Source organism: Rhamphochromis longiceps, linkage group LG2 (genome assembly GCF_057381845.1).
Source record: "Rhamphochromis longiceps isolate RC_006_pf linkage group LG2, R_longiceps_female_GT1.1, whole genome shotgun sequence".
NCBI classification, from domain to species: domain Eukaryota; kingdom Metazoa; phylum Chordata; class Actinopteri; order Cichliformes; family Cichlidae; genus Rhamphochromis; species Rhamphochromis longiceps.
Window position 1 is genome coordinate 24539348 of NC_140558.1, and position 22961 is coordinate 24562308.

The window sequence follows — 22961 nt, forward strand, 5'->3', positions numbered from 1 at the left end:
CTCTGAAATTAACATCTAATATGATTACAGCACAGAGTTTATGCTTTTTAATATTAATATTAATAAGTTTTATACAGATGTGCTATAGTACCATTTAAGAATGATATCAAAGCGTGCATATGTTCAGTAAAAGGTCAGTCTATGTCTTCATACACAAAAATACTGACAGTATTTCTATCAATGTGCATATATGAGCTAAAAACGTATGACATATTCAGAGCCCTGGCACACTTGTGTTTGCACATGTAAATGTGAAAGATGAAAGCGTGAGGATTACACGGCTGTCTTATCAATTAAATTTCATGAATCGCATAATACCTTGACTCGGGAAGCTTAGAAAATGTCAGCGGCGTGCGAACGATCGATGCGCTGTCGAAGTGCCTGAGACACCGTCAGAGGGTCCCAACGCCGCTGACAAGCATGTGACATCACATAATGTCTGAGACAGAGATCATAAGCGTGATAATGGCCGTGATTACATTAGTAAAGCTATTATGTTTTAGATGACAGATCTCATTAACATATAAACAGCGCTGTGGAAATTAACAGGCCCACACACACACAACAGGGTGTATGTGTGCAGGCATGTAAGGGATTATAGGATACAGATATTAACAAACATAATGCCATTGGACATGGAGACACACACAAAACACACACACAGATATATATATATATGTAGTACAAGTGTGTATTCTCGACAATTACACACACATATCTCTGAAGTTCATTTTAGCCTGATTAAATGTAATTTCCCCAAAATGCACCTGTTTCCCTCTGAGTCATTTTCTTGAAATCGTGACACACCCCCACCTACACACAGACACACACACACACACACAGTGTTTATGTTCATGTGAATACGGGAATGGTCTGTAATCTTTCTCTGTCTCTTCCTGCCCTCATGATAAACTGCCTGTCTAACATTGTTTTCTTATCGCTCTGTGTGTGTGTGTGTCTTCGTGCATGTGTGCTTATAACACAAGTGTGTATGCCTCTTTTTTTTGGTTTGAGTGCATGAACACCTAATGAATGTTTTTGAGAAAGACGGCCAGGGATCCTGCATGCATGCGCGTGTGTGCGTGTTTATTTTAGCCACGCTGAGTCTCCAGAGCCGAGCTCTCGGAGCATTTGGAGGCAAACATTAACATCACCAGATGCCTCTGTCTGACTCTGTCTTTTCCTCTGTGTCTCAGTCTGCTTGCCCCATCTTTTGTCCTTCTCTCTAACCTGTTATCTGATCACTCGTTGTTTCTCTCGCTCTGATTTTACAGAAGGCAGGATGTAGTTAACTGTGTTCAGTCATTATCTAATTAACTAATTTAGCAAACATTAATTCTTTCTCATCAGCTAAAAGTGTGCAGATTAACTATGGACGTATGTGTGTGAAAGGAGTGGTGATTTTTTTTCTTCGTTAAGTGAGTATTAAATTATTAACCCCTCATTACCAGGTGAAAATCAGGAGATAAAGGAAGCTCTAATCGTTGATCTGGCTAATCAGGGAACAATCAGTTTTCCTTTCAAGAGACAACAGAGCAATCAGCATTTTCTTCACACTGTTATGTGTGATTTTTGTGTCTTTGAAAAAATTGCACTGCCACATTTGAATGTTTGGAGCTACGGTGTCATTGTTGCCGCTGCACACTCGTTTTTTCTTCCCCTTTCCGTTGATTTATGTCGTACTTTTAAAGAAGTCTGTTCGATTTGGAAGTCACTGGGTCTGCTCCCACATGGAAACATCCTTCAGGCAGACTTGGGAGTTGCACATCAAAGGCAGACCACAGAAAGAAATCTTGAAATCTTATGATGGGAAGTAGCCCTCTCTGTCGTGTCAAAACATTAGCGGATCTCGGTGTAATCAGAGTTCATTGTGAGTGTGCAGAAGACACAATGAAGGAGCCACTAATGACAATTGTGACACAATAAAGGACCCACGCACACAGCGGTGTAGGTTGAGTGCTTGCTGGGGAGATGATCAGATGATGGAGGTCAGCTGTGTGAGTCAGCTGACCCTGACACCACACTCTGAACCCTGTGCTTCACCCCTCCCACGCAGCTGAGCCACAAACCATACCCAGCCACATACCCCCATCGCCCAACTTAGCCCTGGGAGCCATCCGGCCTAGCATAGAGAACCCTGCATGAACGCTGCCTGGCACTGCTCCATCCACTGAACCAGATCTGGTCAGATGTTTCAGATCAGATCAAGGGGCTGATTAGCTCCTCAAAGCTGGGCACAAAACAGCCAACCCCAAGAACCGCCTCACCTCTTTTTTGGTCTTGGGATGTGGAAAGGATGCGATGGCTGCTGTTTTACCCATCTGCCAGTAGCTCTTGGTTAAATCCAGTGTCGTGAAAAAACAAACAGTCCCAAACTGGTCCAGGAGCTCGTCGACCGGGGCATGGCATAAGCATGAGACTGTGATACAGAATCCTATGGACCCGTCTTTCTTCACCACAAAACTATGGAGCCACACACACACTGCACTGTATGACTTTTCTATTAATCCCAGCTTTAGCATTTCAGCCAATTCCCACTGAACCATCTCTTATGCTCAGGTGACCGATAGGGTCGTGAATGCACCGTCACACAAGGGCACGTTTTGAAATGCTGCTCTATGAGATTGGTACAGCTGGGGGAGAACATATCTACAAAAACACTATTGCAATGTTCTCTGTGCCTGTGTGAGATCTGTTCAGTGACAGGTTGCTTCTCCCCAAGACAAGAACTAACAGACTTAAAAACTCCTTTGTCCCACACGCCATCAGACTGTTTAACTCCTCTCTGGAGGGGAGAGGGAGGGGAGACAGGAGGACAAAGGAGGGAACAACTAAGCTGTAGTGCCTCTGCACCTCACTGTACAATACCTTGTGCAATACTTTTTGTAAATAGTCAACAGTGCAATAGACTCAATACTTGAAATGTGCAATTCACTTGTATTTTTATTTTTTATTCCTATTTATTCTATTTATCCCCTTTGTATATTTTATTTATATTTGTCTCTGTATTTATATATGTGTGTGTGTGTGTGTGTGTGTGTGTGTGTGTGTGTGTGTGTGTGTGTGTGTGTGTGTGTGTGTGTGTGTGTGTGTGTGTGTGTGTGTGTATATATATAACAGTTCTGTAACTGTAACTTTGGTCGTTGCTGTGCTTTTTTTGGAAGTCGAATTTCCCAGAGGAACCCACCCGAGGGATTAATAAAGTTCTATCTTATCTTATCTTATCTTAGATGGTCATCACAATAGAGGGAGGCAGGAGTGGTGGAATATGGCACCCCTGACTGATCTTTCACCTACACCAAGCTCACTAGATGAGCAGTGTGGCTCCCCGCCATCCGTCCACTTCATATTCTATGCCACCCACTCGCTGTGTGACCACAAAGTGTCCTTGCCACTTAGGGAGTATCTTTGAGCTGGAAGAAGGGAATTTTACAAGCACTTTGTCTCCTGGTGAAAATTGCCCGAGTCTAGCCCCACTGTTGTATAGGCGCTACTGGCGTTCCTGGGCCTGGAGCAAATTTTCTTGTGATAATCACCCCAAAATGTGCAGTTTTGCTCTCAGGTCCAGGACGTACTGAATTTCATTGTTACCTGGGCTTGGAGCTTCCTCCCAGTTTTCTTTAACTAGGTCCAACACCCCCAGCCTTTTCCAACAGTAATTCAAAGTGAGAAATCCAGTAGAGGTCTGGGACCCCTCCCACACTGCAAACAACGGAGTGTCTAACCAGTGATCCCAATCAAGTTCATCCTTGTGAATCAACTTACGAATCATGGACTTTAAAGTCTTATTCAGCTGCTCCACCAACCCGTCAGCCTGAGGGTCGTAGACGCTGGTCCGACTCAGGAGGTGACTTGAAACACCATCTGCACCACACTCTTTGCAGATATTGTGCACAGCAGCAAGGCTTTGGAGTAACACATTGCATAATCCACCAGAACGAAAACAAAGCAATATCCCTGTGCACACCCCATGAAATGACCCAATGAGGTCCATGCCAATGCACTCCAAGGGGACCTCAATTAATGGTAACGGACACAAAGGCGCCTTTGGAATTGATTTCTTCAATGGCCAGTCCAGGCAAGACGTGCACCATCATCACACGAACCCACCCAAATGCCGGGCCAATAGAATCGGGCCATTGTTCGCTTCAGAGTTTTATCATATGCCATATGCTTCGCCTTGTGTTTATAACCTTAGGTACCAACAACTTGGTGTTCTCCTCTTCTGTGAGCGTCATGACTTACTCTATAAAGCCTATCTTTAATCGATACAGAATGCGGGTAGGCCAGCTCTGCTTCATGCGCCATGTGACCATCAGTTCTTATGACAAAGACTGAGCATAGGGTGTCATCACAAGACTGCTCTAGTGGGAAATCTCCCATAGAGTGAATTACTGGAGCCAGTTGGGCTCAGGAGAAGGCCCTTGTATATGATTTCCAGCTACACTATAGGATATTTGTGCATGTATGCATTCATGCATCTAACTTCCAATCAATCAACCTTCAGCAATGCCCTGGGCCAAACCAGGGTCTGGTGGACCAGGGTCTGCATAGAGCCAGAGTCCACTATAGCCTGACGTATACTACCTTGGCTTGTTAAAGGTATGCTGCAATCTATTCTGAAATCGTTGGCCAGGGTCACGGTGGAGTCCAGGCCAGGGGCAGTGGACCAACTTTACTCCTGATGCACAGATGGCAGCTCAGCCACCATCTGGGCAAACACCTTAGATGACGAGGCCACCAGGTCCGCCACACGTGGGTTTTGACGCCACTGTGACACGATAAAGGACCCACATACACAACGTTATAGGTTGAGTGTTTTTATTTTCAGACTGTCTTTGCGGCAGCTTACCTGTTGCCCTCCTACTGCTTCACGTCACGTACAGTTCTGTGTTCTGGTGCAACATACTCAAATGGGGAGATGTGATTAGATAACGGAGATCAGCTGTGTAAGGCAGCCTCCCCAGATACCACACCCTGAACCCACTGCTCAACCCCTCCCGTGCAGCTGAGCCACAAATCACACCCCACCACTGGTAATTCAGCTAAATAAGAATGCAACTTGTGACTTTCTTCTGAATTTGACAACAAGGTGCTCAGGTCCTGTTGGTGCAAAGCAAAAGCCAAAATCCTCACCCTGCCACCTCCGTGCTTTACAGCTGGTATGAGTCCTCCTCTACGGTGCCCTAACTACACGCGTAGGCAGCCTGCTTCACAGAAGTTTAACACGAATGACTACTTGACCGTCGGAGCTGTCCATTTCCGTAACCGTGTATAATCCAGGCTTTATCCTTCAGCTACTTACGCTTCAGTTTCTATGGAAGCAGTAAGGGTGTACTTAGTTTTTCCTAGTGAAAGTAAAGGCTTTCCTTTTCACATGACTGCTGTATGTGAGGCTACAGCATCCTCTGACATTTAACATTAATGGATTCTACCCTTTGAAGTTTGTGGCCACTGTTACCACTACTGAACAATGTTTGTATCACTAGGTCACCATTTACTTTGCATCGTGCACGGACATGAGATGTACGTCCCTGGCGTGGGTTTTATTCAGTTTAACAACAGCTGTCAGTTGTAATTCACTTGCACAGGCAGCAGAGAAGCCATAAAAACAGTAGCTGGCAAGCTCTGCACTTATTTTACCGGGACACTTAAAAATCATTGTCAAGCAGTCCTTCAACAGTCAGTCACTAAGTAAAATTCAAATCATTTTCAGTCAGCCAATCAATTACTCAATTTTTGTCCACTTGTTAGATGTTTTTAGCAGAATAATTATGATTACTTTGTTAAAACTTTGTTAATTATTTGAAACTTTGTTGCTCACTTCTGGTGTAATCAGAAGGTTCAGGATATGAAAGCAAACATGTTTGCTGTGAAGCCAAACAACCTCATTTAAGGTTTCAAGGAGAAAAGCATGGCGGCATATTCAGCTTAGACATGTGATCTTCTGTATGTAACTGCAAAAGCACGGCTGTGAAAGAGTGATAAAAGCGTCCTTTCATTGAGCTGTGATAGAAAAAAAATAAACCCTGCTTTCATTTAAAGTTATGTTAGTTAATTTGCTAACTTTGCCAATCATCTTCATACACCGGTGACACAATTGGCCGGTTGTATAAATTGGCATCACAATAATCGACAGGTAAAGTCTGGTTAATCACCCATATGGAAAAGAAATAGTAAAAACTTATATGTGATTACTCATGAAAGTGGCCACTTTCATGAGTAAATCATACAAGGCTTACATGATTTACTCATGAAAGTGGCCACTTTCTCATTACTTTCATACATTGTTTTAATAAGTATCCAAAACATACAAGTTTCATTATATAATTTTTCAAGGGATCTTATATCTGTTTTCACTCTTATATGCTTTTCATACAAGTTTCACACAAGACAGATACAAACTTTATAAGATTTATATATATCTTTTCCATATGGGCAGTCCTGTTTAAAGACACCTCTCTCCAGTGCACCAAGCTGCATTTTTACAAAACCTGTGAAAATCCTTTCCAGTCTTTTATCTGGCCATTATTCAGCAGCACCCGATTAATAAGGAGTACATGTTCCATTATTAATGCAAACAGTAAGAATCTTCACAGCCGAGCTGTGAATTATTACACATCTTTGACAATGCTCCTCTTGTATTCTGAAAGAAGAATAGGTCATCATCACTGATGTGCACTTGGAAAAGAATGAAAAGACTCCAGAGAGAATCGAACCTTTTCAAAATCATCGCTTTCCGTGTTTTTAACACCGGAAAACTGTGAAAATATCTCTCGTGCAAATAAAGCCAGATAATTCAAATTGTTTTACATTGTAAAAGGCTGCGTTATCATGAATCTGATTATTGTACCGGGAGCGGCGAGAAGCCCCTTTCGGACATTTACAATGAATCCTGGGATGTGTCGGTCGGAGAGAGGTGAAATGAGATGGCGTGAGAATGGCCTGTAGAGTCACTAGAGTCTGTGTTTGCTCTGACAATGATTCTACTCAAAAGTGTTTGCACTCGGAAATGTGCCTGAGTGGCCTGTTTTCATTGTATCACACGCACTTCAACAGCTCGCTCTCGGCCTCTCTCCCTTCCCCTCTCTCTCGCTTTAATCTTTTGTTTCACTGGGCTCCAGAAAGCCATTATGTTAGAGTACCTACAGTGATGGAGACACCATTTAATACCCAAGAACACACCTTTTTAGGTTCACGTTGGGGAAATGCTCATTTATTTTAAACAAGTTCACTGCTGGTTAGAAAACACAAAGATCCCAAATACACAGGCCCTGCAGTGACGGGCCACTATTAGTTGTGTTAAAGTGACAGCTCTGAGAACTAAATGGGAAACATCCTAACTAAAAACTCTGTTTTCATTTAAAACTTGCCCTTTAAAAATATATTGTGATTCTCCAGAGAACAGAATTTAAACCTTTGCAGAAAGATTAAAATCCAGCATTCATTCAAAGCACAGCAGCTTTTGTTCCCGGTGATTTCCCAATAGGAATTTTAATTTATGTGTCCAAAAGCTCAGCTGCTGTTTGCTTGTAGAGAAGAATTTAAGAACATAAGACTATGTAAAAATCAACATGACAGATCATAAAATAAGCAAATAATGAAGTAATCAGTCCCACAGATGTAGATTTTTTTCTGTTTCCACAGCTAAAGAGAAGGTAAAACACTATTTATTTATTTTTTTTAGTAATGCCAGTTTTTCCGTTAGATCAACTGCAGGTGGTTGGCAGGGGTGACACCACCCCCAGTGCGCACGATGAGAAGCTGTTAATGCACTTAAAGTAGACTAACGAGTTGTCATCAGCTCCTGTTGCTATCTTCTCCCCATTTTGCCTCCACACACACACACCTCGCCACACACATACACAACACACAAAGCTTGACCATAAATGACTGGGAAATGCAGTAGAGACTTTTAGTTTTTGCTATAAAATCCACAAAATGCTGTTTTGAAAAGAGGGCACTAATGAAGAAACACTCACATACACGTTAAAAAGTACTGTGAACATGCCATCACTGTCCTCTCATTACAAACTGACAGTAAAATAACCACCTTAGTAAAACAAGCAAAGTAGAACATCATATTTGTAATTTAATATTTTCTGACCATGTTAACAGCAAGCAGGGGCAGCCACACCACATAACCAATGGTGAAAGCATATCAAGCATTCTAACTAGCTTGTTTGCATAGCCAATTTAGATTCACCAATTAATCTAACGTGGACGTCTTTGTAACACGTGGGAGGAAGTTTAAGTTCACAGAGAAAACCCACACAGGTACAGGTTAAACATTCAAGCGCCACACACAAAAAAGGCCCAGGCAGCTTTCAACCCAGGAACCTTGTTATTGTGCACCAACAGTGCTAGCTACCACAGTAGCTAGTAGCCGCTAGTTTTTCTACCAGAACTTCTTTTTTCTTATTCATTTTGTCCTAACAAAGAGACATTTTGGTAGCAACAGAGCTAGGCTTCTAAAATGGCTAGCTGTGACGCAAAGTCTTGGGAATTGTAACTGATATCAACACAGTTTTACTTTCAGCCTCAGATGTCCCATTTGCTATTTCCGAAATAAACACATGATTAGAACATGCGAGTTGACGGCACTTTTTTTTCTACCCACACAACAAAAGAAAAGGAAGAAACGCTTTGAAAATGTGTACATATGTAAATAGGAGAACTCTTTGAGTTAATGTGTGATTTCTATACATTTGTGTGCCTGTGTGCACGAAAGAACAAAGCAGCAGGGTCCTCTGATGTTCTTGCTCTGTCCATCAGTGTCACGTACACGGGTTCGTGTGATGTGCATGAAACAAACCCAGAAGGTAACAATGCATTTAAGGCTTTGTCTCATTAGAATACCTGCTCTCATATCAAACACACACAGAAACATGAAATAAAAACTGATTTCTGATATCGTCCTTCTTCCCGTCTGTCCACATACAGAAACCTGAAAGCTGTACATTTTTGCATTGATGGCATCCTGGATGATCTTCTTCTCCTCTATTTATCCAGGAATGCCTGCTGATATTCCTCTGATGTCTAATGCCGTCTGAATGAGCACCCAAACCTGAAAACACACACACACATGCACACAAAAAAATGCGTCGTTGAACTGACACTTCAAACAAAGCTTTTGTCTGCTGCCTGACAGCTATTCCTCTCTCCTTCCCCCTCTCCTCCTCTTCCTCCTCCTCTCATTATCCCCCTCACTTCTCCCTGTCATTCCAAAACACTCGTTCTACCCCCTCATTCCCTCGCTGTCTCCCACACACACGCCACAAATGCATTGAAGGGTTTATTCCTAATTGAGCTGCCTGGTTAAATGCAGGTTAAATAAAATACAAAGAATAAAAATATGACGGGCATTTTACACCACCACTCGAGCTAAAGGTGTAATTATCGGCGGCATTTAATTTCTAGGAGCAATAGATTAATACGATGATTTATTTTAAAGCAAATTGTCGTAATGACTTCATTACTCGCAGAGGTGTCAATGATAAAAGCGTGGGTTAAAACTTTGAAGTAAAATGAAAACAGAATCCCTCGCCGGTTTTGCAGTCGTGTTCGACACTTTTGTGAACACAAACAAAGCTCCATTGTGTACGGTGACAGGGGGATTTTACACTCACTGGAACAAAAAAATTCCAGCGCTCACTTCTGTTATAGAGTTCAGCTGAAGCTGAAGATGTCTTAGAGCTTGCACTGTTCGGTTTAACCAATCTGGGTGAAGCAATGAGAGTCGCTGGTTGTCGAGGAATCTGCCATTTACAGCGAATAGTTTTTGCAGGTTGGTTGGAATAAACTATCAAGTTGCTGTGATGATGCTGAGCGAGAAACTTCGGCCTAAAAACTTACATCAAAATTATTTCTCTGATGTCTACATGATTGGGATTGATGTCCCCAACCGTAGCCCTGATCCTGTGAGACAAAGAAAAATGTACTTTTGTGGACAAATGTTTACATTTACTTCAAATGAGTATTTCTCTGTTCCCTGATTCCCATGAAGATTTTTAAAAGAGCGACAGAATGGGGTTAGAGTTGGGGTCGTCATTGATAAGTTAGACCAGCGGTCCCCAACCTTTTTTGCGCCATGGATCGTTTAATGTCAGATAATATTTTCATGGACCGGCCTTTAAGGTGTCACGGATAAAGACAACAAAATAAAATGATACGACCAAGACAAAAACTGTGCTATTTTGAAAATATAATAATAAACGTGAATTCACTGTGTAATTGTGTAACTTTATTAGCAGTGACCTCCTGAAATGCACCAACAACATTGAGAGTAACATCCTCCTCTCTGGTCGCTATGGTAACACGTAAATATTTCTTTTAGAATAAGACACACAACTGCAACACGGGAAACGACCCAGGGAAGCTGAGTTAACGATAAAAACCCTGAAAACCACAAATTTCACACCCGAGACTCAACTCTTGAAGCCTGGTACCAAACAACTCACGGACGGCCCGGGGGTTGCTGCTGAGTTAGACCTCAGAGGGTTAAATCAACAATGCTAAAAGTAACATGTGGAGCAAGTTTAACCAAGCTGCGTCAGCTTGAACAAATCATTGTAATAGGGACTGTCAATTGTAGAAACAGCTTATAGACCATCGTTAACCCTCTGATGTCTACGTCATCGTCTAATGTTCCCAACATTAGTCCTGGATCCCTAAACTACGTTTGGGAGACAATCAAGCAAAACGTAGTTTTTTGGAAGGATGTGGATGTTTCAATGCAGTCTAGTTATGTAATGTTGTTTTTTATTTATTTATTTATTAATTTTTGTCTCCTTATCCCCAAGACTTGAGAGAGCATTTTTAAAAGAACAACTGTTATATATATTGTTAGCATGAGGTTAGCGTTACGGTCATCAGTGACGATAAGTTGGACCTCAGAGAGTTAAATCAGCAGTACTACAAATATCATGTGGAGAAGGTTTAAGCAGGCTGCGTGAACTTGAACAAATCAATGGAGAAATAATGTGTCAAGTGTAAAAGCCTATAGACGAGATCGAAGGCATCGTCTGTAACAACCCTAACTGTATGCTGCTGCTTTGAGTACTGTCCAGTACTGTGGCCGTTCTACACTTTGAGCTACACGAGACACTATTTAATGTAAAAAAACACAATTAAAGGAAGGAAGGATATGACGTAAACTATAAAATGCCACAGCATCTGCACAAAACTGACTGGAGAAAAGGCTGATTTCACATGACCGAAATGTACAGAGAGCTTTGCTCAAAATGTCTTAATGGCTTCGAATGAGTTAGAATATATTTCCAAATGGCTGCCTTGAACTGCTCTGACAGATATTCCCATAAGACGCAAATGCAGCATGAGTCCGCAAAGTCGGGCTCCAGTTGATTTTCAATGAAGCAGCCCCAGAAAGTCTCTTGATGACATTCGCAGACTGGAGCTTTTCTTGCTACTGATGACAGAACACAGAAACCTCAACCCCTGTTGAACTCAAACCACCGACCAGCTTCAGCTGCTGTGCCGTGTGTTGGAAATAGTGTTCAGTTTTTATTGGCATTTAAAGTACGGGTTCCACATTAAGTAATATAAGATGATAAATGAAGCCAAACATCTTTGTGCACATTTTCACATTCAGTAAAATTCAGTGTTACAGCAAATCTGTCAGCTTCATTCTTCATCTAATAAATTCTATTAGTGCTTACAGCTGCATATCCCCTTATGTCTGTGATAAACCCTGTGATTAACCTTCGTTTATCAAGGAGAGAAAGCACATTTCCACTGGGCAGCTGCCTGCGCCTACAGCCTGCTGAGTTGCAGGTTCAGTTCCTTGCTAAAGGGCACTGTGGCAAATTGCTGAAGAAGGGAGAGAGCGATACTGAAATTCTGTTCTGTAAAAGTAAATGAGAGGGTGATGAGCCTCAGTTAGAGACATTTGCTGTGTGTGTATGTTCAGTTATCAGGGGAGAACAGCATAGCTCTGCTGAGATTAAATTCCCAGAGCTTACTCTGACTATCAGCATTACTTCAGGACACATGCACACGCACACACACACACACACACACACACACGCAAGGGAATCGGGAGTGTTTGGAAAGAAAGCTGGCGTCACTACATTTTCATTCACAGAAAATATCAACATCGACAGTATGCCCACTGCTGATATCTCCACCGCTAGTAATCCCCACCAATCCAATCAATCTCTACGTCCATCATCCATCTTTCTTTCTTCCAGTCTTCCTTTAATTTTTTGAAAAGTCTGTAGTTGACTGTTATTCATCTAAAGTGCAGACAACAGCAACAACAGAGCACTGACAACAGTGTTCTGATACGGTCAAAAAGCGAGCACGAAGATGCACAAAAAAATCTAATTGAATTTTCAGCAGCTTAAATTAGAGTAAATATAACAGTGTGTGGATAAAACCGTTTTGGGCGTATTTATGAAAACATCATCACAGCCAATTTTCAAGAATAAATGTTTTTATGTGCAAGTTGGATTTATTTTATTTGGACGATTATTAGCTAGCACAAAATGCATTTCCACACGGAAAGTTAATAGACCTCTCTGCATTGAATCATATCTGTTATTAATCTCTAGCTGTGCCCAAATTCATGGGCTGCATCCTCCTGAGGACCCGGCCCATGTAGACCGCGAAGGCCGGGTCCTGAGAAGGTCGGGTAGGCCAGAAGTAAACAGCTGGGGAAATTGGACGGTCCAGCCTTCTGATTAGCATCACTGCTGTCTCGGTGGAGTTTAATAGTCTCGTCCGTCTGCTCCTTGCTATCTAAAATATAACAGGACACTGGCGTAAATTCTCGACCATCTCACACTTCTGTTTAATCAGTTTTCTGTTTGACGTTTAGTCAGCTTTGTAAAAACCAAGGAGGAACCCACCCGGGGGATTAATAAAGTTTTATTTTATCTAATCTAATCTAATAACTTTAATCTCAGCCAAACTGATTTACTCACGAACAAATAAAACACTGAAAAAAAGACAAACAATAAAAATTTTAGGTTGTCTAAGTGACACATATTACGTTTAACCTGAGTAGCAAAAGACCGCGGTGATCTGAAAATGATGTGCTGGGAGTTGTGCCGTTCTCGGCGGCTTCAGTGACCCTCGAGCTCTCGGCTAGCTATCGAGCTGGTGGGTAACAGACGTCTCCGAAAACGTCAAAGCACTTTTGCAAATATGCAATATCTTGATAAACCGAGCAGATATTTGAAGTTTACACACCCACATTCTCGCCTGAAAATATGTTAAACGTTTATTTTGTGACCCAGAAAGATTAATAAGAGTAATTTTAAAACTTAAAAGTAGCGGCCACCATTGTTGGAAACTGGAGTTTGAATTCTGGGATATGGTGGGCCACGAAGGACACACCCGACCCATCCTTCAAATTTGGGGAAAAGGAGGACGCATTTCTCGGCTGCATTCAGAGGAGTCTACGAATTTGGACAGCCTTCGGTGCGTCGCTGTGACGTAATCGGTCTACAAATGCGGCCTCAGGAGGATGCAGCCCATGAATTTGGACACAGCTTCTGTCTCTCTTCCACAGCATGTCTTTATCCTGTCTTCCTTCTCTCACCCCAACCAATCACAGCAGATGGCCCCGCCCCTCCCTGAGACTGGTTCTGCCAGAGGTTTCTTCCTGTTAAAAGGGAGTTTTTCATTCCCACTGTTGCCAAAGTGCTTGCTCATAGGGGGTCATATGATTGTTGGGTTTTTCTCTGTATCTATTATTGTACAATCTACTGTACGTTATAGGACGCCTTGAGGCGACTGTTGTTGTGATTTGGAGCTATATAAATAAAATTGCATTGAATTGAATTGAATAGTTGTCACTATAGATTCTTCTGGCAGTTTTTCTTTCCTTTTTATCTTACTTATCCATGTCTTGCTCAAGCCCCATATACACTGAGTGTTTTGTGAAAAAGCAAAAGAAAATTTCAAATTCTCTCTGATCTGAACTTCCTGTGTAAATTATATATACACACTGAAACTCGTTTTTGTGGATATTTCAGCCTCAATGCATTGTGAAAAAAGTGAAGTCAATATCAGGAGATGTCTCGGTCCAGAGCTTAAGAGACTGCAAATTCACACGAGCAAAATTATGTGGCTGGTGTGAATGGCTACAATATTTGGAATTAAATATTTGCACAGATTTTACATGTCTGAAGTTTTTAAGACTGCAGAGCACACGTCATTTTTATTCTTCTCTATACTTTGTAACTCAGATCGATGCCTCTCAGCTTGCTAGTTATAACATTAACTTGCTAAATAACGAAATACTTGAATGCACAGACTCACTCGAGAAAAAAACAAAGGTCTCCCCTGTTGATGTGAATATTGTCTAGCACAGTTTACTTGAGAACATTTTCTATTTAGCAAACAGTGATTCAAAGCTTTTGCATCTAATTCCCCAAAACATCCACAGGTGCCTTGGCAACAGGCCTACTTTAGAGGTGACACATGCTAGCTACAAATGACTCTTGAAAAACAAATTTGTTAGAAAAATAACAGTCGAACATGTATCACCTTGATCAGAACTTCTCAATATGACAGAAAACATACTTGGAAAAATTGCATTTGAGCTGTACTTGAAGGAAAGATGGGGGATTGTGACCTCTCGTGCAACCGGCCTGTAAGAAGGAAGGAAGGTGTGAGCCATAAAAGCCTCGGCCAACCCGTATGTGACAGGTAGCTCTGTAGCCCTGCCACATGCTGGGAAATAAATCCTGGATGTGTTAATTACCTCGTCTGACCCGATTCCCTTCGTGTGAATGTCTGGTGTGTGACAGACGGAGACAGCGATCTGTCACGTGGGGGCTGTGTGCTTCTGTGTGCGTGCTCCATACGTGTGTGTTTGTGGTCGTGACAGCTCTGTCAGTTATCTCTCTGCGCTGACAGACAACGTACATGTCAACCAGCAGTGCTAGCTCACACAATGATCACATCTACGTACATTTCTGTCGCTGCATCCCCCCAATCCACTCACACACACCCCTACCTAACCTGTCAATCATTTCATCTGAAATTCCCACTGCTCTAGCTTCCTCTTTGCTCCTCCCTTCTTCCTATCTTACCTTCCTCTCCCCATCCCTCCGCTCTGTCTTTCATCATTCTCTTATTTTTCTTTCCTTTTAAAGAAACTGTCTGTTGCCCTGAAACTGGGTCTTTTTCTCTCCCCTGGGTCTCCAATTTTTTTTTCTCCCTCTCTCTTTCCTCTCATTGCCTCTCTGCTCTTTCTCCCTCCCACTCACATCTTGCTGATAGATGAAATGTTGAAGGCAAGGCCTGGTAATGGGAAAAAAAGAGGAAAGTCTCTTTTAATTGTGTTGATCACTAATTAGCCAGCCTGTCTCATCTCTCTGCAGTGGATGTGGTAAAACAGGATGCCCTTTCCTGGGTCAGCAGGCCACGGGCTTATGCATAACATGTATTCACAAACACTCTCACACATTACTTTGTGCCTCTGGGATTCCAGTTTGGCTGCCAGCTTGTAGAATTCTCAGTGGGGGCTGGTGACTAAAGAAAGTTCAGGAGGGCAGAGTGAATTGGGAACTGTGCAGTAAAAGATTTTTTTCTAAAAATACATGGTTACGCAACGAAAATGTCCCAAAAACCTGAGGTTCACCGCCGCCCCCTTTGCTCCCCACAGACCAAACCCCTTTGATTCTAATCATTTCTGTCCCTGTTTACAGTCAGCTGTCTCCTTTTTAAATGTTTTCATACTTTAAATCACACGAATCCAGCAATCGTACGTTCTGTGGGAACGTTTGAAGATTAAAAGCTGATTTGATTGGGAGCCATCCAAAGATGCCGTAGCAGGAAATAAATGTATCCGTCCTTTCAAGTGCTTCAGTGGGTATAGCGTGTCGTAAACACTGCCTGGATTAGGAGCACAATCCCCACTGGGCTCACCTGTGTTAAAAATGAATGCACTCATGAATGAAACTAGCCAGCTAAAAGCATATGTTACATCACAGCATTAAACTCACTGGAAATAGAAATCTGAAAAAAAGGGTTGATACTGAGGAGGAAGCAGACTATTTATTGCTCATGCCTTCATTATTTGTGAGTGTCTGTGTGTGTGTGTTACGCCTTATGCCTGTATATAATGATCGTCACTCAGAATTTCATTTAATTGTATTATTTATTGTTGTTGACTCAGTCGTCCCTAAAGCTTTTCACAAAGATGACACAGGCTGTACAAAGGAGGAGTTAAATGTTTTTGGAAATACTGTTTGATTTCTTTGAAAGTATTAAGCTGGAGGCGGCCGGAGGTAATTGGATTAGCATAGCATCAGATGGACAGTCGGGGGAACATTTAGCTCTGTCCAAAGTTGGCAAATGTATCTTCCAGCACCTAATTATGTCTTTATTTTATCTATTTAAAAAAACAACGCGTAGTTTTAGGGTGACATAATTTCTTAGTGAGCATTCATGTAGAGTAACATGTCCAGCAGGGGTTTGGCTAAGGGTGGGTGGATGGAGTGGCTGAATCGTTTTTTTTTTATTGGAAAAACAGGCCTGTCCTCCTCAAAGCATCATTGTAATTATCACTGACATGCAGTATGAACATATAAGCAAAGCAACAAACTGCGCGCACCATCTTCCCTCACTGCTTTACTTTGGAAACTTAGACAAAAACATGATAATCATTTGCTTCACGTTGTCACAAAGCAGCCATGAATCCTAATGAATTTTAAACCACTTTTAGATATGATTTATTTTTCTAATAGATTTGTCTGATTTTCCCTGAACCATCTCTGACTGCCCCTCCAGTGCCATCCAGTTAATGTTACGTTAGTCTAACTTTCCTATATAGTCACGCTTGTTTAGAATATATATAATGTAAGTGTAGGTAGGCAAGCAGGTTGTAGGATTCCCTCCTAGCCCCACACTACTGGAGTTTGTAGTGTAGTTCTTTCAGATTTCAAAGTTTTGCAGTAAATATGTAGATATATAAATATGGACTTAAAAGAAGAGAAAGAATTGCTGTGCTAGACCTGCCACACAACAGTTCTGGCATATATAACCTTGGCTGATCAGATGTTTTCCTTTTGAACCAAACGGTGCAGGTGAGTCAGGTTTGTTAGATTTTAGAGTTTGCAAAGCGACCCAAAGACTCCTGGAATTCATTCAGAAGTTAAGTAAAAATAACAATTTAAACCCCGTGAGCTGCTCAAAGAGGCAACGAACACACTCCTCAGTTTTAAAACTACCAGTACAAACATTTCATCCACAACTGCTACGTGTTCATAGTTAGGTAAATCATAAACTGCGTTTCCCATGTCGACGTGGGAAACTGTTTTGAAAACCTTTTTCTTACAATTCTGAATGTTACATTTTTACTCTTACCTCAAGACTCATGTCAGGGTTTAGGTTTTTTATTTTCCTCCTTGTTTATCTGGAACTTGAGTCATTTTCACACGATATAATCACATGACTTAGCCTGCTATTTTCCTTTACCAGCTTCCCCGCTAGTCTGTTCAAAACAAAGAATTTCAGCCAATGCTCTTTGCAGCTCCAAATACTACTTGTAAGCAATACTCATTAAAAACCACTGTGGCAGGCCATGTGTCGCCTCAGAGGGGGGATGCTAACTAGCTTTTCTCTTTGTGCCTTTCCAGTCATCTGGAGTCAGAGCGCAGCGCTCTGAAGAGGAGAGAGTGGGAGAGGAGGAACCAGGAGGTCCAACAGGATGAGGACTTGTTCTCTACTGGATTCAACTTGTTTGGAGAACCCTATAAAGTAAGGTTAACTGATGGTTAACAAGCAGATAATTACTCATTTATGCTTTTTGGGATGTTATTTTAACCATTTTAGAATCACACACAAAGCTCAACAGCTTGGTTGACTGTTGAATTTTTCTCTGTGTTGTTGGGTGACAGGGTGTTGGGAAGTCTGGTCACAGAGAAACACAGAAAACAGTGTCTGTATTTAAGGTCATTTCTGTTGTTAAACACAGTTTTTCATGTTAAATGAGAGAAATTTCAGGGGGTTTTATGCAAGTAACACTTTTCCATAGGAAGTGTATTTAAAGATAAGATAACCTTTATTAGTCCCACACATGTGAAATTTGTTTTGTTACAGCAGAAAGTGGAGAGTGCAACGTTACAGTAGCAAAAATTAAGAAAAAACCCTGGAATAGAATAAAATAATAAGTATCAGATACTGTAAACAAAGGAATAGAATAAAATACTATATACAACATAATAAAATGCAATGTTGTCAGAAAACGATAAGTGCACTTGTGTGTGTTTGGTCAGCTGCAAAGTCGTTGTTGTGAAGTCTGACAGCAGCAGGAAGGAAAGATACGGTGGCCCTGAGAGGCCAAACAGACTGCAACTTAAGAAAACACCAGGAATAAGAAAAATGCTGGAAAAGCACACAAAGCACAACGGAAATAGGGAAAACAGAAATAGGAAAAAACTGATTTGCAAAAGCACAAGTGTTTCTGGGGAGACAATAACCCGACGGACCAGTTGCAGGAACCAAAACCTGCCAGGTAAGTGTGTTTTAATCTCATGATTCATATAATACTGATGACAGATTTAGGCTAATAGTTAGGCTAACACACTTACCTCTCTTTCCTCACAAAACTCATAGATCCTCCACTTATTCCACGTGTCTCCCAGCGTAATTCTTAGCATATTGGTTCCTGCAACTGGTCCGTCGCGTTATTGTCTCCCCAGAAACACTTGTGCTTTTGGAAATCTGTTTTTTCCTATTTCTGTTTTCGTTCTTCCTATTCCCGTTGTGTTTTGCGTGATTTTGTAGCGTTCTCTGTACAGGTGTTGCTAAATGAGACATTAGCATGGCTCCTGCAGTAGCTAGGCACGTGTGAGCTCCAGCTCTGCCTGTCACTTATTCTAAAGTGTGAAAAAAATGTGAGAAAACATTAACACTGGCTGTGGCTGAGCTGAGACTTTGCGCCGAGTGCTCCCTCATTGCTGTTCCGGAGACAGTTTTAATACTTCGCTGTTAAGTTTTTGATTGATCTCCATGGAAGGAGAAGTGGATGTACTGGACACCAGAAATTCATTTGGGCATGGAGTGAATTTACGACATCTTAATCATGAGGACGGGCGACTCCCCTCTACAGCAGCAGCACTGCTCTGTGATTTAGCGTCATATGAAACAATCAGTTGAAAGGAATTGATACGGCTAATCAGCAATTATCCAAAGATGTTTTGTACCATTCATTTTTAGTATAACCACGCTCTTCTCCAGTGGAATGAAGTTTAATGCCCTTGTGTTTAAGGTCTTGATCTTCTGAGGCGCTTCAGAGATTTTTGGGGGTTTTTTAGCAGAAAGTGAAGCAGCCACGCATGAAGTCCACGGCCACTCGAATGCCCCTGTGTATAAAATTGATTTTGGTTTGTTAACTCTCATTTGCTACCACCAAGCACTTCAACACTTGGTTATGCTGCGAAGTGTATCGACCTTGGGACAGACTGGCTTTGAATCCTGACAGAACGTGTTTAAGCGCTGCTGCGTCTGAACTCAGAGGACACAAGGTCTTCTCACTAAGACGCCGCTCGCGGTTCGGGGCCAGTGCAAAGCAAATGAGAGGTTGTTCTGATAATGAATCCAATCTTAACTGTCTTCACACTCCAACTAATTGTTTCCAGCTAATTAATGGTGCTGAGGTGAGGTCAAGATTCATGTGTGGGGAGAGTACAAAGATCAGTGCGGGCTGGTCTGTGGGAAGGAAGGCGGAAATTTTAGACACCGCCTTGCTGTCTGCAATAAGTAGTTAAAAGTGTCGTGATTTGATTAATTTAATCAGTACATTTGCTTGCTCTGCTTCCTGCTTGTATTTTTGCAGGTACTTTTAATTTTGCGGCCTGTTAAAAGGAAGCCTGTTTAATCTGAAATGTTTTTGTTTTAGATTTGGTAGATTTAAACTGTAGAAGAAGAGTGTAAATCAGAACAGTAATCCGGTGGTTCAGTCTGACGTCACTAGCCGTGTCTGGACCTAAACTCTGCTGCAGGTCCATATATCAAACGATCACTATGGCATTACTGAGAGTTGAAAAACTGTCTAAAGTCTTTCATCTTTAATAAAATGATCAGCGTTCTGCTCTACCAGGTGTAACAATTGAGTTTAACATCCAGGCATCCATGAAAACGGAATTTATGACATTTAACGAAGTTAGAAGTTAGCAGGAAGTTAGCTCGCTAGCTTCCATCTAAATACAATATAGCATGTCCTGACTGCGGGGTTTTGGAAACAAATTAAAACGTACAGCTCTGTTATCACTTCCAACATAAATGAAGACAGAAAACTAAACAGCAGTGACGTTTGTAGCGTTACTGAAGTTGGGCTAGCTGGTATATAATGATGTGCTACGTGACCGCTAGCGACACAGCTATGTTAGCATAATATAAACAAGCTAACTTTTTTTCCACTCGATAAAAGTTAACGTGAGTGTTCTCGGTGGTCAGGAACAAATGTAATCGCATGGCAGGATGCTGTAAAAGGACCAAACTTCAGCCAGGAGAACAACTGAGATAATCCATCCACAATACGAGGTTAGTCATTCATACACTGCTGCATGGGCTGGGCTGTAGTTACATCCTAAGGTTTTAAAAACAGCTTAAATAAATGATTAGCGGTAATAAAAGCCGAGGGAGGTCAGCAGTGATCACTGACTGTTTTAGGAGCTTTTTGAGATTAAATAGAAGAAAATACAAAACATTAAACATGTTAACAACACAAAAGCCATATTAAACGCAGACTACTTTTGGCCCGGAAGTAGGATTCCTCACGTCATCACTTAATGACCGGATACCATACATTTCATCAGCTATATATAGTTCTTCACTTTAAAGGTCCCACAAGAATATGGCTTTGAATTTTCAGTGCAAAATACTGCACAGATATCCCTGGATTTGACTCTTTTCCAAGATGTCTTGGTGTCTGTAGCTTTTCTTTCTTTCTTTTTTTATCTGTAGCTTTAAGCTAAATATGCAGCTTCTGCCTGTGGCCCTCTCCAGAACAGTGTCATTGTTGGCACTCTGTTCAGTGAGTGGCTGAGGCACAGCACATTCACTGCATGGTAGCTGACATAGATATGAATGAGACGTTCTTTCACTCCTAAATGGGCATTCACACTGTAAGCGACAAGCATCAATCAGAGACCACAGAAAGTCAATGAAACTGCAACTGACAATAGGTGACGGAGCGGGTGGGTTGTGAGTTAAACTTTTCTCAATTTCAAGCTAAAGAGATGACCAATGCGAGCAAAGGATACTGTTGATTAACAAATCAGGTTAGGCTACCTAAGCAAATTCAGCCTGTAAGGTCTGCTAGTGACCAACCTTCATCTTCATGCTCGAGCATAGAAAAACTCTTAAAATTCAATTTTTAAGTATTAAAGTTCTTATAAATATTGTTTTTCTATAAATATTTCTCATGGTCCAGGGTCATTTGAGTTTTCTTGTATTTTAATATTATTTTGTATTATTTAGGCTTAAGTTCATTGAGTTAGCCTTGAGGTTATTCTATATTGCCTAGGTTCCCCTGTTATAGCTCATTGTTTATTAAATTCCCCTTGTGTCTCATTCCATGTCTTCCCCATCTGTCATGTGTGTTCTCCCCAGCCCGTTATGTCCTCTGTATTTGTTTCTTAGTTATGCCCGTGTCCCATCTCCTGTTTCTATTTTCCCTGATGTTATGTTAAGCATGTGTGTCTTAGGTCTGCGTCTCTCTGCTGAAGTTGAAAATGGCTTTCCCACAGTTTGCTACTTTTTTCTTCTGATTTATTTAACACACAAACATTTCATTTTTTCAATGCTGGCTTTACTTCATACTGGCTTAACCAGCGCAACCTTGCTGCACTTCATCTGTGTGAATGTGCTGAACTGCAGCCTATAGATCAGTATCATCACTTTATGATCATCATGTATACAATTTGTAGAACTTTAGTAATTCCAGGCTCCACTCGCCTTCATTTTTGCTTTTTTTTTGTCCACCACCAGTCTCTGTTTTCTCTCTGTACCTGCGTATCTCCCGTTTGTCCATCACTCTGCCTCTGTCTTTTCTCTCTCCCTCTCTCCAGTATTCATTCTCTCTGTCAGCTATTAGCTAATCCCTCTTCTAATCCTGTTAAAGAGTGTTATGCTGTTAGCAGCTATTTGGGATGATCTATTCATACACACACATTCATACGCACATAGGTATTCATCCTCTCCTTCTCCTCTGTTTTCCATTTTGCCTCTCTGTAAATGTGTTTTCTGTTCCTCTTCAGCCACCAGATCTTTTATTCATGAGCCCGAGATGGAGAAGAGATGGGCTAATTTATTCACAGCTAACTTCACGGTGTGTAGTGTTTGCGTGCCAGTGTGTGAGTGTGCGCACACAGAAATTACATCTGTTCAGATTATTTGAATGCAATTCTGTCCTTTTTTGCGTTAATCTTTTGTAAATAAGGCTTGATTCTTTGCCCTGTTTAATTTCGGTATTTCCATGGTTTTCCTGCTTTGTTAGAGTCTAAAACTGAAGGATACAGTGAAGTGACGAAGAGATGAATGGTCCTTCCACTCGCATAGGTTCGAGTTGACGTTTTTTGTGACACACACAATCATAAGAATCAGTTCTATTAACCTCTATATTAGTGTAACCAGAGATGTTCAGTAAAGATGGTTGGGTGCTGGTTATTCATTGGTCCTGTGTAGAGCTGTAGGAGTGTACCATGTGTGACACCAGGGGACAGTGTTAAAATATGTGCAACCACCATAAATGAGCTACTCTTGTTGCTGGTTAGCTTAGACTTTAAAGATGCTTAAATGTGCTCGCTTAGAGCCTGTGTTATCTGGAAAGATGGAAGTCACGTTTTTTCTTTTTCCTTTTCTGCCAATAGCTTTTCAACGAATGAGCATTTTACCTACCCACGGAGCACCATCCCCACTGGGCTACACATTGTTGGTATTTTGGTGAACTGCCAGTACAGCACATATAATTACTTCTGATC

The 22961-nt window shown here is 41.5% G+C and overlaps 1 protein-coding gene across 3 annotated transcripts in view; it reads left to right on the forward strand.

Annotated features, from left to right (window-relative positions):
- The window catches only part of aff2 (AF4/FMR2 family, member 2), a 209336-nt gene that overhangs the window by 42334 nt on the left and 144041 nt on the right, over positions 1–22961 (forward strand). For 2 of the 3 annotated variants that reach the window (XM_085419470.1, XM_085419476.1), the window contains exon 2: positions 17613–17733. In XM_085419470.1, coding sequence (XP_085275596.1) covers positions 17613–17733 — 121 coding nt within the window. Of the gene's footprint in view, positions 1–17612; positions 17734–18331; positions 18491–22961 lie in introns of those variants that run through there. The other variant, XM_085419479.1, reaches the window with a different exon arrangement.